The sequence below is a fragment of the Coregonus clupeaformis genome, unplaced genomic scaffold, assembly GCF_020615455.1.
Source record: "Coregonus clupeaformis isolate EN_2021a unplaced genomic scaffold, ASM2061545v1 scaf1640, whole genome shotgun sequence".
NCBI classification, from domain to species: Eukaryota; Metazoa; Chordata; class Actinopteri; order Salmoniformes; family Salmonidae; genus Coregonus; species Coregonus clupeaformis.
The window spans coordinates 68,189-84,521 of NW_025535094.1; the positions used below are offsets into that span (position 1 = coordinate 68,189).

General features: G+C 43.2%; 1 protein-coding gene across 2 annotated transcripts; it reads left to right on the top strand.

Annotated features, from left to right (window-relative positions):
- The first annotated feature begins 113 nt into the window (after nucleotides 1-113).
- On the top strand, nucleotides 114-16,030 carry LOC121542823 (zinc finger protein 227). Of its 2 annotated transcripts, none has more exons than XM_041852378.2 (2): nucleotides 114-501; nucleotides 13,551-16,030. In XM_041852378.2, the coding sequence occupies exons 1-2, from the start codon at nucleotides 369-371 to the stop codon at nucleotides 14,999-15,001; spliced, it is 1,584 nt and encodes a 527-aa protein (XP_041708312.1). In that variant the 5' UTR covers nucleotides 114-368; the 3' UTR covers nucleotides 15,002-16,030. The 2 variants fall into 2 exon arrangements, with proteins under 2 accessions (XP_041708312.1, XP_041708311.1); XM_041852377.1 differs by lacking the exon at nucleotides 13,551-16,030 and adding an exon at nucleotides 3,363-9,103.
- The last annotated feature ends 303 nt before the right edge of the window (nucleotides 16,031-16,333 follow it).

Sequence of the window (16,333 nt, forward strand, 5' to 3'; positions counted from 1 at the left end):
ACACTCGGAAGTCGGATATATCCCACTTCCGAGTTCCCAGTTGTTTTGAACGCGGCATGATTCGCTGATGTTCTCGCGCCATCTCTGTAGCAAGGAAGTTGTCGTTTGTCGTAATTTCCTACGACGGAACCACTGCAACAACAGTGTGCGGAGGAGAAGAGCAAGAGGCGCTCCGAACAGCATTCTAGGCATCCTATGTCATTGTTTACCCCGCGAAATGAGTTTTATTTTTGCATGTATTAGATGAGGCCCCCCCTCTGAGAAAACTCAGGGGAATTTAAGTAATAGAAGCGGTAAACACAAAGAACTTAGATCCAAGTTGCAGTGGCCTAGTAACAGCAAACCAAGCACCACGCTGAGTGTTAGCTATGGAGGATGCCTCCGCTGTAACGATCAAATACGAGGGAGGAGATGAAGAGGAGTCGGAAGATGTCAGTGAATATTCAACCAAGAAGACCGAAAACAGCGCCAACAAGTCTGCCAAAGATGACAGTACCGATAGTAAGTGACCCCATCCTTCCACAATCATCTAAACACAGCTAGCTAATTAGCTAACGTTAACTAATGCTACAACATGCTCATATCCATGTTTGCTAGTTAGCTAATTAGCGTTAACTATTCTAACATGATCATATCCTAGTTAAATGACTAACTAGCTAAGGTTTCCGTTATCGTTAGGTAGCCATTGACCAGAAATAAATGTGTCCCATTTTATCTTGTGCACATTTTTAGCTAACTAGTGGTGACTAGCAAGCTGTGCGTGGTATAGTCGCTAACGTTGCTAGTTAGCAAGGGGTAAATAGTCGTTCATCCGAATGACATCAGTACCGTTTTAGTTAAACTCTTCAATGTTATGTGAAATCCAGTAGCCTGTCATATATTGTGATAAATAATAGGGGTATTTATTACGCCTATTCTGTTGCAATACATTCCTTAAACGGAAGTGAACGAAACGGGGAGCGACCTACCTCAATTTGTCCAGTAGAAACTCTTGTTTTATTTGCTAAATGAAACGATTTGCAACTGTTTGGCTAATGATTACGACCCTGGACTAGCGTGATCACCTCCCCAATGTTTTGGAACTTGTAAACGTGACGTACTTCCCCGTAGGCCAGAGCCGTCTAATTGTCCCCCACGATTAAATCGGAGCAAGTGTGGGTAGCTGCAGACCAATATGGCGACCGGAGTGTGGGTGTGTCGAAAGGAGTGGGTGTATGGAAAGTGTGTCAGCTAATTGGGCAGATACTGTATGTTGCAACTCAAGACCGTTTTGCGTTGCTGATTGGGCTGCATGACGAGTCGATAAGCCGGCGACCAGTGCACCAGTGTTGTATGGACATATAATAATAATAATAATAATATGCCATTTAGCAGACGCTTTTATCCAAAGCGACTTACAGTTATGCGTGCATACCTTTTTTTTTGTGTATGGGTGGTCCCGGGGATCGAACCCACTACCTTGGCGTTACAAGCGCCGTGCTCTACCAGCTGAGCTACAGAGGACCACATGCCTGTCGATCTGAGACCTGACCGTGATACACAGGAAGCGTCCTACTGGGTATCACGGTCCTGTCGCAGGCGGTAGCTAACCCCCCCCATATTGATAACCATCTGGATGTAACCTTGATGCATGCACATACAGTATACTCAATGGGGAGGGCATGAATGGCAACAACACCAGGACACAGTGCCCTTCGCTCCCGTTTGATAAGCACTATAAGAACTGAAACTGTACAATTATTTGTGTAAAACAGTGAAATGAGACTCATACTAATCCTCTGTCTTCAAAACAGAAGTACTCTCGCGGTATGGTAGCTCAATCAATTTACAGTAGTTGCGTGGTAAGAAACGGAAGGGGAAAAAACACCGCTCAATCAAAACCGTCTAGCCTATAGCAGAGCGCTTTCGACACACCCACTACTTTCCTTTCGGCACGCCCATACTCCGTTCGCCATATTGAGCTGCCTCTACCCACCTCTCAATTGGAGGGGGGACTATGGAACTGTCTCCGTTTGTACGTACGTTAGTCACACGCGATATCTCAGACACCACTGGCACGATTTTGTCATAACTTGGGTGAATGATCCGTCTTGCCATAGAGATCTGGCATTTACACAATTACAATGATTGGCCCAAGGGGGGCGCTGTAGTAATCAACTGAAATTCAAAACTTTGAACAAGCATATGTCCTGTTTGAGTTTGAATTGTCACTAATTGGCCCAAGTGCTGCATCATTCGTGGGGGACAACATGTTTACAGTTTTAGAGTAATACAGCTTAAAGGGCTCTGTCATAGGCTATTTATCATACAAGCAAAACATTTGCCCAGGAGCTGAATAGGTGAATCTTTGATAATTTTATTCAATATCTTCTGGTGAGATTCTCCTATTTGAGACATGATGAAATGTTTGATAGAGAACTTCATGGGGTCTCTATAGAGTAGACCTAAATTTGGCTCCATAACCTGTCATTCACTCAAGAGGAAATCATACGATCCCAATTCTTTCTCTGTCCACTGGTCAGTAGTGTATAGGATAACTTGACTGATCTGAAAAGCGTGATGAATATTTAGGTTAAATCAAACTTTCCCAATACAGAAGTTAGGTTGAAATCCTTTAAATTAGGCTGCTTCACACATTCATGTCTTTATAACAATTACATTTCAACAGAATATTATCCACAATGAGTTGACTCTCCATCGTTAGGTTGATATGCCCTTTAGCAAAGATTATTATTGTCAAGCAAAATGTATCTCTGTCAAAATATACATCCATCCAAACAAAAGTTGTATCTATTGCTACATTTTTATCTTGATGATAATATGTATCATTGTAATAAAATATGCTTAAGTCTTGTTTCTTTTTGACAGTCATGGAATTTTGGATGATGGGCACGTTTATAATCGTTATAATTTTTTTAAGACAAACATTTTCTCATCTCCCTCCTGAGCTGTGCTGCTGCAGGGAGGGGGGTGTTGCCTAGGCAACCAAATACTTGTTTTCTACAAAGCCTTGCTTGTTCAGCAAAGAGCAGCAAAGTTTCATTAAGTTGTAACGAGTCTGTTACCGTGGAAACGGACTCAACAGCCTAAATGCCCAGTCCTCCCGTCTTCAGTCAGCTGTTCTTTCCACACAAAAAAAGAAAACGGTTATGACGGTTATTTTAATTTTCATGACTGTCTTCATCCATAATCGTTGGTTACACGATTATACGGTAATTGTGCAAGCCCTAATTGTACTTGGAGGCACATAGTCATTATCTGACATAATAAATATTCATTTGTATTATTGTTTAGTTTTCTTTTCTCTTTTCTTTGGCAACAGGAGTCGCCCTGACCTCCCATTTTCCCCTTTCTATTTTTAGGGGATGGGCTTTTCCGCTGTCTGGATTGTGGAGAAGCCTTTGAGGAGGAGGCGGCCTACCAGGAGCATCAACATGAGCACACCCATGATGGACCCATAGTCTGCCTGGACTCTGACTCCCAATTGGATGGCTTGCTTGTTTCAGAGAGTGGGGGCCAACGAACACTATGTTGCGCTCTTTGTGGGCGCAAATTTGCAGACTCAAGGGGTTTTTACTCACACCAGGTCAAACACCGTAATGAAGCCCTCAAGCAGTCAACTCCTGTTTTGCAATCAACTCCTGATCAGAGCGCAGGGGTGGCTAAGCAGTATGTCTATGAATGTGAAGACTGTGGTAAATCCTATACTTCGATGGGCTCTTTCATCAGTCATACACGCTCACACAAGCAAGCTTCCAAATCAGTTTTCCATGAGCTGGCACACCTGAAAAAGAAGTCATTTGAGTGTCAAACTTGTGGTCGCTGTTACTCCCGTGCATCAGCTCTTGACGCTCACCGCCGTTGTCATGAGGTCAAACTAATCCCGAAGTCCCGCAAAAGGGGTGCAGAGAAGCGACCTCCTGCAGAGGAGCCTGCCATTGCAACAGAGGACAGCAACAAAGCTTCTGAACAGATAGATGGGGCACAGGAAAATCTGTTTGGGTGTTCATGTGGCAAAACATTTCGTGCCCAGTCTGGCCTGAAAACACATCAACGATTTAGCCACAATGACAAATGTTCTCCTGAAAAGCTTAAGAGAAAACCCAAAAAATTTGACTGCAGTGAGTGTGAGAAGACCTTCAGTTCTTACGCCGGCATGCTCTGCCATCAACGCTATCATATGAAACGAGGTGGTAGTGGTGGCAAAAGGTTTCCGTGTGAGGAGTGTGGCAAGGTCTTCACAACGCTCACATTCTACTACAAGCACCAGCGTTTGGCTCATACTGAAGAGACTCCAGCAAAGTCTTTCCTTCATCAGGTTTGCCAGCTCCAGAAGAAAGCGTTTGAGTGTCAGGAGTGTGGGCTCCGGTTTTCCAGGGCCTCGGCTCTCCAGTCCCATCAGCTTTGCCACCACTATGTTTTTGGAGGGACTGAGAAAGAATCCCAGACACAAACATCCCCACTACCTCAACATAAGCTATTACTGGATAACAAGACAGAGACTGAAACATTTGCTTTAGGGGCCATTGTCTACCCACAGGACACCCCTCAGACCCCTGTGACGGAGAGAGACTCATCGTTCTATGAAACTGATGGGGATGCAGAGGCTGATGGAACTGATGATGTCAATGTAGAGGTGATCAGTGTAAGTGCCTCAGATGGCTCTGTAAGGGATGAAGAAGAATCACTACAAGAACTCAACCCTGATCTTGAATTACTGTGTGAATCAGACCAGGATGGAAAAGAGGAGATGGATGCTGTGTTGTGTCCAACGGAGTACTTCTCTAGTACACTTAAGTCTAAACCAGAGATTGATCTGAAAATTGTACAAATTGACTTTCTGCCATTTGAAGGCGAAGGAGCTCAAACGGAGAAGGTTCAGGAACAAGACCCACCTAAAAGATTTAACTGTCCTGAGTGTTACCGCTGGTTCACCAGTGCTGCATCTTTGCGCTCTCACAAACTGTGGCACAGAGTAGATGGCAAAAAACTATGGAGTCCTGAAAATGATATTTTCAAGTGCAATGTTTGTGGGTTTGACACTACACATCGGAAAACGTACCACAATCACATGCGAAAACACGATGGCCGAAAACCCCACAAGAGTGTATTGTACCAGCTTGCTGGACTACAGAAGAATAGCTTCAAATGTGAGGTGTGTGGAAAGTGTTTCTCACGCATGTCTGCCCTACACTCTCATCAGCAACAGCATCCAAAAAGCAAAGCTCATCCATGCCCAGATTGTGAGAAGACTTACTCTAATGCCAGTGGTTTGTACAACCACCGCAAAAGCTGCCGCGCTCAAACCCCCGCCCAAGATGAAGTACCAGACACTAAAAGTGAAGTGTTTAATCCAAAGAAGACTTTATTAGGGCCAAAGGTTTATTATTGCGAGCGATGTGGGAAGGGCTTCTGGTCTTTGGGTGCTTACGCTCACCACAAGCAGAATCAAGCTCAGTGTGTACATTTGAAGGAGAAGAATGAGCCAACCTTGTCTTCACATTCTGCCAATGGTCCTCCACATGTTCGTGGGAAAGTTGCCTGCCCTGTATGCGGGAAGACATTTCGTCACCAAGGCATTATGAAATCTCATATGAGGAAACACGAGAATGGGAATCATAGATGTGAACTTTGTAGCAAGTCTTTTCGCATGTTCTCAAGCCTCCTCAGGCACCAGGTTGTACATAATGCTCGAATCCTCCCGCCTCCTATCAAGTCTTTTCAACATCAGGTAGAACAAGTGAAGAAGAACGCATACAGCTGCCCTGATTGTGGAAAACTGTTTTCACGAGCCAAGGCACTTAAATTCCACATGAAGAGCCATGGTTATGAGACTGACTACTCTGCCTCATCGCCTAAATCTGCTCTTGAGCTAGAGGGGCTGAAGTGTTCAACATGCCTTGCCCATTTCAGCAACAAATCCTCATTGCACACTCACCAAAAACAGTGTGGCAAGATAAAGACTGTCAGTAAAAGCCACAAGGAGGATATTGCCCAACATGACACCGTTCCTAAGGCGAAGAAGTTCAAATGTCCCTCCTGCCCTTCTCTTTTCAACAATTTACTGTCATTGCAGTATCATCGAAAAGAATGTGGCAAGTCGAGGGCAATTGGAGGCTTGGATGTAAAAGCGAAAGGAGGTTTAGAGAAGGAGACAAAGTGTGTTGTCCAAGACCTTGTGAAAACATCTCAGTCAAACAACTCTGGCACTGAGAAAATGACTCAATCTGTTGCTGAGAAGGAATGTGGTGAACAAAAGGAGATCAATGAGTCCCAAACCTTGAAGAAAGCTGCCACAATCAACGCAACTGATTTGAAATACAAATGTAAAGAGTGTGAGAGAAGCTTTGCCGTTGTAGGAGCACTGAATTTCCATAAAAGGATTCATGTTCTGGGTCACAAGTCTAAAGTAAAACCAAAGCTGAAATTGCAAGTGGCCGCAAGCCCTGAGGAACCCAAGCAACCCAAAAAGGTAGAGCATACAACTAAAGGCCAATTCTGTTGTTCAGAATGCGGAAGACGTTTTATCTCCAATGCAGCCCTTGGCACTCACAGACGATGGCACACAGATAAGAAGTTTGCTGGGTCACTGATAAAAGATGACAAGACAAATTCTGTTGGGCACAAGTCAGTGGATGAGGGACCTTTTCAGTGCAACAAGTGTGGAAAGGGATTCTTCTACCTGTGTGTTCTCCGCCGACACCAGTTGTATTATCCGCCATGTCAGACCAAAGCCGAACCAGAGCCTGCAGCTGACACCAGCATGGAAGGCAACCGCAAACCCTCACACGCTGAATTTGCATGTCCAGAATGTAACAAAACATTCGTCAAGGGCTCACTTTTAGCAGCTCACTATGAAAGTGAGCATAACAAACCCATTGAGTCTGCAGATCTTCAGGTGGACCAGTCCATGACCATGTCCATTGAAGAGGTCCCGGAGCAGCCTGCCACGTCACACAGCAAGTCTGAAGCCATTCCATTAAAGAAGCCAAAGCTTAAATTAAATCTTCACCAGTGTCCTCATTGTGATATGAGCTTCTTGAAGGTTCGAGGCTTGCGTGCCCACAAATGGCAGGCCCACTCCCAGGGCAAGAAGGTTAAGAGCAAGGGCACTTTGGCTGAGAGCAGGGACTCTGTTGCCATAAACAACTTGGATACCAAGGGAAATGAACTGGTTAATGAGAGTAAGGACTTAGTTACAGAAAACAAAGGCACGGTTGTCAAAACCGAACACTTTGTTACAAAGAGTAAGAATGCTGTTGGCAGAAGAAGGAAGAAGGGTCGACCGGGTTTCAAATCCATCCCTTGCGTTGACTGTGGGAAGAGATACAGTTCTTCTGGGGCACTCTATAATCACAAGAAGATCTGTGGAGTGCTCAAGCAGGAAGTTAAACCAGGAATGGCAGAAGTAGTGGCAGAGGAACCCTCATCACCAACCCGCCTCTATGAGCAGACAATCAAATGCCTCTTCAAGTGTGACAAGTGTGGCAAAGCTTTCCCAACTGAAGAGCAACTAGGAGCCCACAAGGACTTGGCAAAGAGCCGACCTCACTCTTGCACCCTGTGCTGCCGTGGATATTGGACTGAGACTCAGCTGCAACAGCACCTGGCCTGGCACGACGAGGTCCGCCGGCGACTCCCAACAGAGCTTCGTTACAGACTCAGTGCTTCTGTAAGCACAGGGCCCGCTAAGGTCAATGTCCCTCTGCCTGATTTGAAGGCGAAGTCATCCCTCAAGCCACCACCTACACCCCCCTCCCGGCCACAGAATAGCCACAAGTGCCAGCACTGTGGAAAAGCGTTCCTATCTCCAGGTGCTCTGCATAAACACGAGGCTCAACACGACAGCGATGGCTCCTACCGTTGCTCCCTTTGTCCCCGGACCTTCAGTGAGATTCGGGACCTCATTGACCATCACCAGGAATGTATGGGTGATGACAAAGGGCAGAGAGATCCCTACACTGCTGTCTCCTCAAGATATACTGATGGCCTTACTTGCATTGAATGTGGAATGTGTTTCAGTCGAGAGTTGGAGTTGCACCAGCACTACATTGAACATGCTCGTGGAGCATATTAGATTAACAATGGAACTACTACAAGGCAGGAGATATTAGAAGTCGAATTTGACTTTTTCATGCACTTATGCACCTCTTTCTACTTCAGTTTAATTTCCAAGGTGGACATTTTTTTTCTCCAGGTTATTTTTCAAAGACCAAGTGTCCAAGAGACTTGCTAAATTTGACTATTCTAATTATATTATAGAATGCTGTTAACATCATTGCAAATATATCCACTAAGTGCTTATTTTAGCTCTTGACACTTATTTGATATTTCTCAGGCTTTATTTCACACTGGACCTGTACAGAAATGTAAAAATGTCTAAAGAAAAACGCCTTTTATCAGTTCCCGTTTTAAAATGTGTCCTCTTGGTGTAGAAATAGAGAAAGATAAAGTTTGCTAACTGCGGTTACATTTAGAAAATGGTGCTATGTTTCTCTATGCCGAGAAATGATTACATCCTGTAAAGTACAGCAATTTGTCTGTCAAGGGAAGCACTAATTTAAGTTTGTTTTGCTTGACTTAGTATGCAAGGGGAGAAGACGTGAGTCACCCACTTTCAGTAACATGCACTTGACTGACTTTTGAAAAATTAATCAAGTTCTGGCTTTAACCTGTCTATATAAGATGGATGTTTATAGTATTACTAGTACCTATTTTTGTCTGTTTTCGTTTGCAAAATATTACCACACTAACATTGTATCATTAATGATTAGAAAAATTGAATGTTTTCCTGGATTTCACTACCAAAGTTCCCCAAATACTAACAGTTGATTTGTTACTTTTCTCTTACTTTCATGTGTTGTGAAAACATTTATCTATCGTAATGAGTTTGATTTAACCAACTGGTTTAGCATTTGTTCATGGAGTTATGTTATTTTCCTTGGTTTAAATGAAACCTTAAAGTTTTTAGACTATTGCTAATCTTTTGAAGTCGTTACCTTTATCACTAATTTCAATGTAACCTTTTCCTTGTACCTTTAAACTACTACTGGTGTCTAACTAATGCAGACATGAAGAGTTTGAGTAAATGTTTAAAACTGTAGTTAAGTTTCCTGTGTGGTTCATTGTGTTGACTAAGTTATTGGTGTTAATGGGCCTTTAAGCTTGACTCAATAGATTCTAGAGGGTTTGCAGTCATGACGCATCATGTCATGTTTACCGTTGGTCGGAAATGGTTGAGAAACATTATAGATGATAAAACTCTTTAAAACTGCACTATGTACAGTGCATTTGGAAAAGTATTCACACCCCTTGACTCTTTCCACATTTTGTTACGTTACAGCCTTATTCTAAAATTGACTAAATTGTTTTTCCCCCCATTAATCTACACAATACCCCATAATGACAAAGCAAAAACAGGTTTTTATAAATTATTATTATTGTATAAAAAATAAACTATCACATTTACATAAGTATTCAGACCCTTTACTCAGTACTTTGTTGAAGCACCTTTGGCAGCGATTACAGCCTCAAGTCTTCTTGGGTATGACGCTATCAGCTTGGCACACCTGTATTTGGGGAGTTTCTCCCATTCTTCTCTGCAGATCCTCTCAAGCTTTGTCAGGTTGGATGTGGAGCATCGCTGCACAGCTATTTTCAGGTCTCTATAAAGATGTTCGATCGTGCTCATGTCTGGGCTCAAGGACATTCAGAGCCTTGTCCCGAAGCCACTCCTGCGTTGTCTTGGCTGTGTGCTTAGGGTCGTTGTCCTGTTGGAAGGTGAACATTCGCCCCAGTCTGAGGTCCTGAGCACTCTGGAGCAGGTTTTCATCAAGAATCTCTCTGTACTTTGCTCCGTTCATCTTTGCCTCGATCCTGACTAGTCTCCCAGTCCCTGCCGCTGAAAAACATCCCCACAGCATGACGCTGCCACCATCATGCTTCACCCTAGGGATGGTGCCAGGTTTCCTCCAGACGTGACGCTTGGGTACCCTTCCCCAGATCTGTGCCTCGACACAGTCCTGTCTCTGAGCTCTACGGACAATTCCTTCGACCTCATGCCTTGGTTTTTGCTCTAACATACACTGTCAACAGTGGGACCTTTTTATATAGACAGGTGTGTGCCTTTTCCAAATCATGTCCAATCAATTGAATTTACCACAGGTGGACTCCAAGTTGTAGAAACCTCTCAAGGATGATCAATGGAAAAAGGATGCACCTGAGCTCAATTTCGAGTCTCATAGCAGGGTCTGAATACTTCTGTAAATAAGGTATTTATGTTTCTTATTTTTAATAAATTTGCTAACATTTCTAAACCTGTTTATCGCTTTGTCATTATGGGGTATTTGTGTGTGTGTGTGTGTGTGTGTGTGTGTGTGTATATATATATATATATTTTTTTTTAATCAATTTTAGAATAAGGCTGTAACATAACAAAATGTGGAAAAGGTGAAGGGGTCTGAATACTTTCCCAATGCACTAACGTTTTGGGGGACCTGACCAAATTCACATAGAAATGTGTGTTATAGAACTGTCATTTTCATTGAAAGCAATTCTAAGAAGCGGTAGATACATTTTATGTGCGTTTTATTTCTATGCTTACAGTTCTTAAATTTAGTTTTTGTCTTTTACTTTCGGTTTTGTACACAAGCTGAAAATACAATATTTTTGGTTATGGAAAATATATTTCACAGCAGTGTAGATGGTACAATAATTCTCTACACTATACTTTGCTTTTTTTGTCACAAACTGAAATTAGGTTAACTATTTCAGCAACCAGGAAATGGCGGTGTGATTTCTGCGTAGTTAATCTTTTTTAATTGTTTCACACTTTCAAATGATAAAACCTATACAATTGTTCCAGTCTAAAAACAGTACTAGGTATACTTTATACAGTTTCAAAAGTATTGGCAGTGAATTTTTTTGGGGGGATAATCCTGAATGAGTCCTGAATAATGATGAGTGAGAAAGTTACTCACATATCATACTCCCAAGACATGCTAACCTCACACCATTACAGTAACAGGGGAGGTTAGAATTTTGGGGGGGTTATGCTATTTGTGCGTCTAACTTTCTCACTTATTATTTACGATTCATTCAGGATTATCTGTAATCATGGTAGAATCCACATTAATGTAGAAGTGTTTAGAAACATTATATTCTTATTTACAGTAAAAGTGAATCCAAAATGATACAATACATTATTTACCATTCATTTCTATTGGGCACAAAATAATCTGAAACACAACCAAAGCAAACAGCAAATGAATCCAACAAATTTGTAGAGTCACAAGCTTGATGTAGTCATTGCGTGAAAGGGAATATGGGACCAAGTACTTAACTTTTTCATACACATGTCCCCATACTTTTGGTCCCCTAAAATGGGGGGACCATGTACAAAAAGTGCAGTAATTTTCTAAACGGTTAATCCGATATGGATGAAAATACCCTCAAATTAAAGCAGCCTGCACTTTAACCACAGTCATTGCACACTACATGACCAAACGTATGTGGACACCTGCTCGTCGAACATCTCATTCCAAAATCATGGGCATTAATATGGAGTTGGTCCCCCCCATTTGCTGCTATAACAGCCTCCACTCTTCTGGGAAGGCTTTCCACTAGATGTTGGAACATTGATGCGGGGACTTGCTTCCATTCAGCAACAAGCATTAGTGAGGTTGCGAACTGATGTTGGGCGATTAGGCCTGGCTCGCAGTCGGTGTTCCAATTCATCCCAAAGGTGTTCGATGGGGTTGAGGTCAGGGCTCTGTGCAGGCCAGTCAAGTTCTTCCTCACCGAACTCGACAAACCATTTCTGTATGGACCTCGCTTTGTGCACAGGGGCATTGTCATGCTGAAACAGGAAATGCCTTCCCTAAACTGTTGCCACAAAGTTGGAAGCACAGAATTGTCTAGAATGACATTGTATGCTGTAGCGTTAAGATTTCTCTTCACTGGAACTAAGGGGCCTAGCCCGAACCATGAAAAACATCCCCAGACCATTATTCCTCCTCCACCAAACTTTACCGTTGGCACTATGCATTTGGGCTCGTAGCATTATCCTGGCATCCACCAAACCCCAATTCGTCTGTCGGACTGCCAGATGGTGAAGCGTGATTCATCACTCCAGAGAATGCGTTTTCACTGCTCAAGAGTCCAATGGCGGCGAGCTTTACACCACTCCAGCCGACACTTGGCATTGCGTATGGTGATCTTATGCTTGTGTGCGGCTGCTCGGCCATGGAAACCCATTTCATGAAGCTCCCGACAAACAGTTATTGTGCTGACATTGCTTTCAGAGGCAGTTTGGAACTCGGTAGTGAGTTTTGCAACCAGGACAGACTATTTTTACGCACTTCAGCACTCAGCGGTCTCGTTCTGTGATTTTGTGTGGCCTACCACTTCGCGGCTGAGCCGTTGTTCCTCTTAATGTTTCCACTTCACAATAACAGCACTTAGTTGACCAGGGCAGAAATTTGACGAACTGACTTGTTGGAAAGGTGGCATCCTATGACGGTGCCATGTTGAAAGTCACTGAGCTCTTCAGTAAGGCCATTCTACTGCCAATGTTTGTCTATGGAGATTGCATGGCTGTGTGCTCAATTTTATACACCAGTCAGCAACGGGTGTGGCTGAAATAGCCAAATCCACTAATTTGAAAAGGGTCCACATACATTTGTTTATGTAGTGTATCATTTCAAATCCAAAGTGCTGGAGTGCAGCGCCAAAACAACATGTCACACTCCCAGTACTTTTGTAGCTCATTGTATATGTTGGGGGTGTAAGTGGTGTGTGTTTGTATAATGTGATCAGTCTTGCAGTGTATTCTAATAAAGTATGTATCCAATCATGTTAATGATTAATGAGCCTAAATATGGAATGTTTTGAGGTGACAAGGAGTGTGATTTGAGCATATTGATCCTAGCAGTGGCGAGAACTACATACCTGTAAGTTTGAGTTTTCTCGTGCACTTAAAGTTGCAATATGTAACTTTCTGGGAGACCTGACCAAAATCACATAGAAATGTGAGTTATAGCTCTTTCATCCTCATTGAAAGCAAGTCTAAGAAGCGGTAGATCTGTTCTATTTCTATGCTTCCCGTTCTTAAGCTTCGTTTTTGCGTCTTTTACTTTGTTTTGTATACCAGCTTCAAACAACTGAAAACACAATACTATGGGTTATTTAAAAGCTATTTCACAGTGGTTTAGATGTTACAATGATTCTCTACACTTTTGCCACAAACTATTCGAATTTTAGCAACCAGGAAATGGCAGAGCGATTTCTGCATATTGCACCTTTAAAACACAATATGGTTGTGCCTGTGCTAAAATGTGTCAATTGGTGAAAACATCTTGCTTGTGAAAAATATGCCCCTTCATCCTAAATCCCACGGCGATGCTGCTGATAGTTTCTCAGATTGAATTGCCAAACTATCTTTACAAAATAATTGAAACAAGTTCAAATAAATTGTTGAAAGTTTAACAAAATTACAGGCATGTCACGGTACTATATTGTCCTAATTTATGCTCCCTTTCTCTCCTCCACAGTGAAACTAGCCAGCATGAGGTGTCAGGACTGTGGACAGCAGTTCACTCGCTGGGAGGCCTTCAAGACTCACCTTCGCAAGCATGTCCTGGAGGAGGCGATGGCGGAGGAGGAGGAAAGAAGGCAGAGCATCAAGAGAGCCCTGGAGACTAACAGGAGCAACAGCAATGTGGAGTCGGCAGCACCTGAGAAAAAGCAGAAAAAGAATGACAACGGTGATTATGAAGAGAACAGTGACGTAGACGTGGAAGGTGATGAAGAAGATGAAGAGTTCTTCGACAGTTCCTGGCAGGTCAGACCATCAGAGATTGTCACGGTTCGTCCCCGCGTCGCCATGCTGTCTGAGGAGGAGAAGCCAGTCTTCAGCAGCTCCCACAGGGTCTATGCATGCTCCATCTGTGGGAAGGTCTACTCCTACCTCGAGTCGTTTAGAAATCACCAGAAGACGCATGAAAAAGAAGAGAAAAAAAAACCCACGGAGAACAAGTGCCCGGACTGTGGGAAGGTCTTTGCTCGCCCATCCCTTCTGGTGACTCACTTGAAAGTGCACAGGCCTCCCGTGCCGATGGAACCCTCCACTCTGAAGTGCGATCAGTGTGTAAAAAACTTCAATTCCCTGCAGACGTATTTGATCCACATGGACCTGCACAAGCAGAAGCCCTTCTGGTGCCTGGCCTGTGCCAAGGGCTTTAGGGATGAGCTCTCTCTGGACAAACACCTGCAGGGCCACAACCTGAGGCGCCACAAGTGTGACATCTGTGAAAAATCTTTCCGCGTGCCCGCTGAGCTCCGCTACCACTACAATACTCACACCGGCGCCAAGCCCTACAAATGCACGCTCTGCAAGAAGAACTTCTCCCAGCTGGGCAACCTCATCACGCATCGGAAGAAGCACGTAGGGGTCTACGTCGGGGCCAGTAAGACCCCACTGGGACCCAGGAACCACCTGTTTGCTGGGAGGAGAAGGGTGACTGAGATGAAGAGGCTGGTGTTCACAGGGATGGGTAGCACAGAGGAGGCAGAGGTGATAGATACGCTTCAAGAGGAAGAGGAGCAGGAGGAGGAGGAAGAAGAGGAGGAGGATATTGAGGTGGCAGACGAGAAAGTGGGTGAGGAGGAATCTGGATCAGAAGAGTCGGGGTCTGAGTCTAGTTCTGAAGATTCTGGCGCTGAGGAGAAGGAGTCGTCGGGTTCGGAGTCGGGATCGTCTAAATCAGATTCATCAGACTCCTCTGGATCTGATTCCTCTGACGACTCTGATTCCTCTGGTTCAGGAGTGGAGGAGGAGGAGCAAGAGGGGAAAGAAGAGACTGCACTGGAAGCACTTGTGGCGGAGCAACAGAAAATACATAAGGAATGGGAGTGTTTTGAATGTGGTGAAGGGTTTGATCAAGAGTCAGCGTTGCACCTGCACTATATGAAACACGCCAGTGGGGAGCTGCCGGTACAATGACGGCCCAGTACATGGTGAGATTAGCGGTGAAATTATTGGTGAGTTGGGCACTGTTCAATGTGTTTCTACTACTTCAGAATTGAGTCACTGCTGAGCCCTTGAATTGAAGAACACTGAAGACAATTCCTAATGATTCCTCTCCCCATTGTTGATCACCAGTATGACTTATTTTTGTCATTATTTTATGCCCTGTCAGGTATTTTTTTCCGGCCTCAAATTTAAATGTTTTGAAGTGTGGGTTGAATGGGTGACTTTAGTTGTATGAGTTGAAGGCCATGAGGAAGTTAGCTTTTTTTCTTGCTACTTTGTCTTTACATTTAGATTGTTTTTGTGCCTTTTTGGTATGAAAGTGGTGTTTGGTTGAAGGGAGGGTCACTGTGTATTGCCGATTTTTGTAGACTCTGATTTCCAGAATTGAATTTCTTCAACTGTGCTTACCTATACACAATATTGATAGAAGTCCAGGCAGATTGGCGTTTGTTTTTCACACCCATTTTCAATCCGAGAGATCTTTATTATTGTATTTACACAGACTATATAGCTAATTGTAATTTAAAAACTGTGAATAGATTTAGTGTTGCAGGGTTACCTGAAATGTAATCTAAAAACAACTTGCTTTCTTTCTCTCCCTCTTCAATTTGATTCAATCATGTCTATTTCAATCATGTTTTTCATTATGAAATCTAGCTTTCTTTTGAAGTAAACTTGGGTGTTTCATTTGTCAGTAATGGGAAGACATTGTCTGAACATGACTCATTTGCAGGGATTGGAAACTATTTCATATATATATATATCTCCAGCCTACTGTAGTAGTTGCTATGTTACCATTACCATGTAATCTAGTATGTACCAGGAATTCATCTTCGATACAACCATATCACTCACTCTTCTATCAGTCTGATAACCTATTCAGCTATATGTTTTTTGAAAAAGCATCACATAGGAATTTTTTTGATCTGGATGAAATTCCTGTTTTTGTAATCATAAAAATGTAACTTGTGTGATAATAAATTAAATGCATTTTGAGTCCTCTCTTTGTATGTGTACTTTCCATTTTAGTCATTTAGCAGACGCTCTTCTCCAGAGCGACTTACAGTTAGTGCATACATTTTTCATACTGGCCCCCCCGTGGTAAACGAACCCACAACCCTGGCGTTGCAAGCGCCATGCTCTACCAACTGAGCTACATAGATGAGATGTTCTTTACAACACAATTGCCTTCTCACTATGGTCTTAAATCAATCTCAAACATTTCATTCAGATTGTAATGACTTTGTCATAAGTATTTCAGCCATTTTAGACTCCAACCCTGCATTTGTGTGTGCTTGGCAC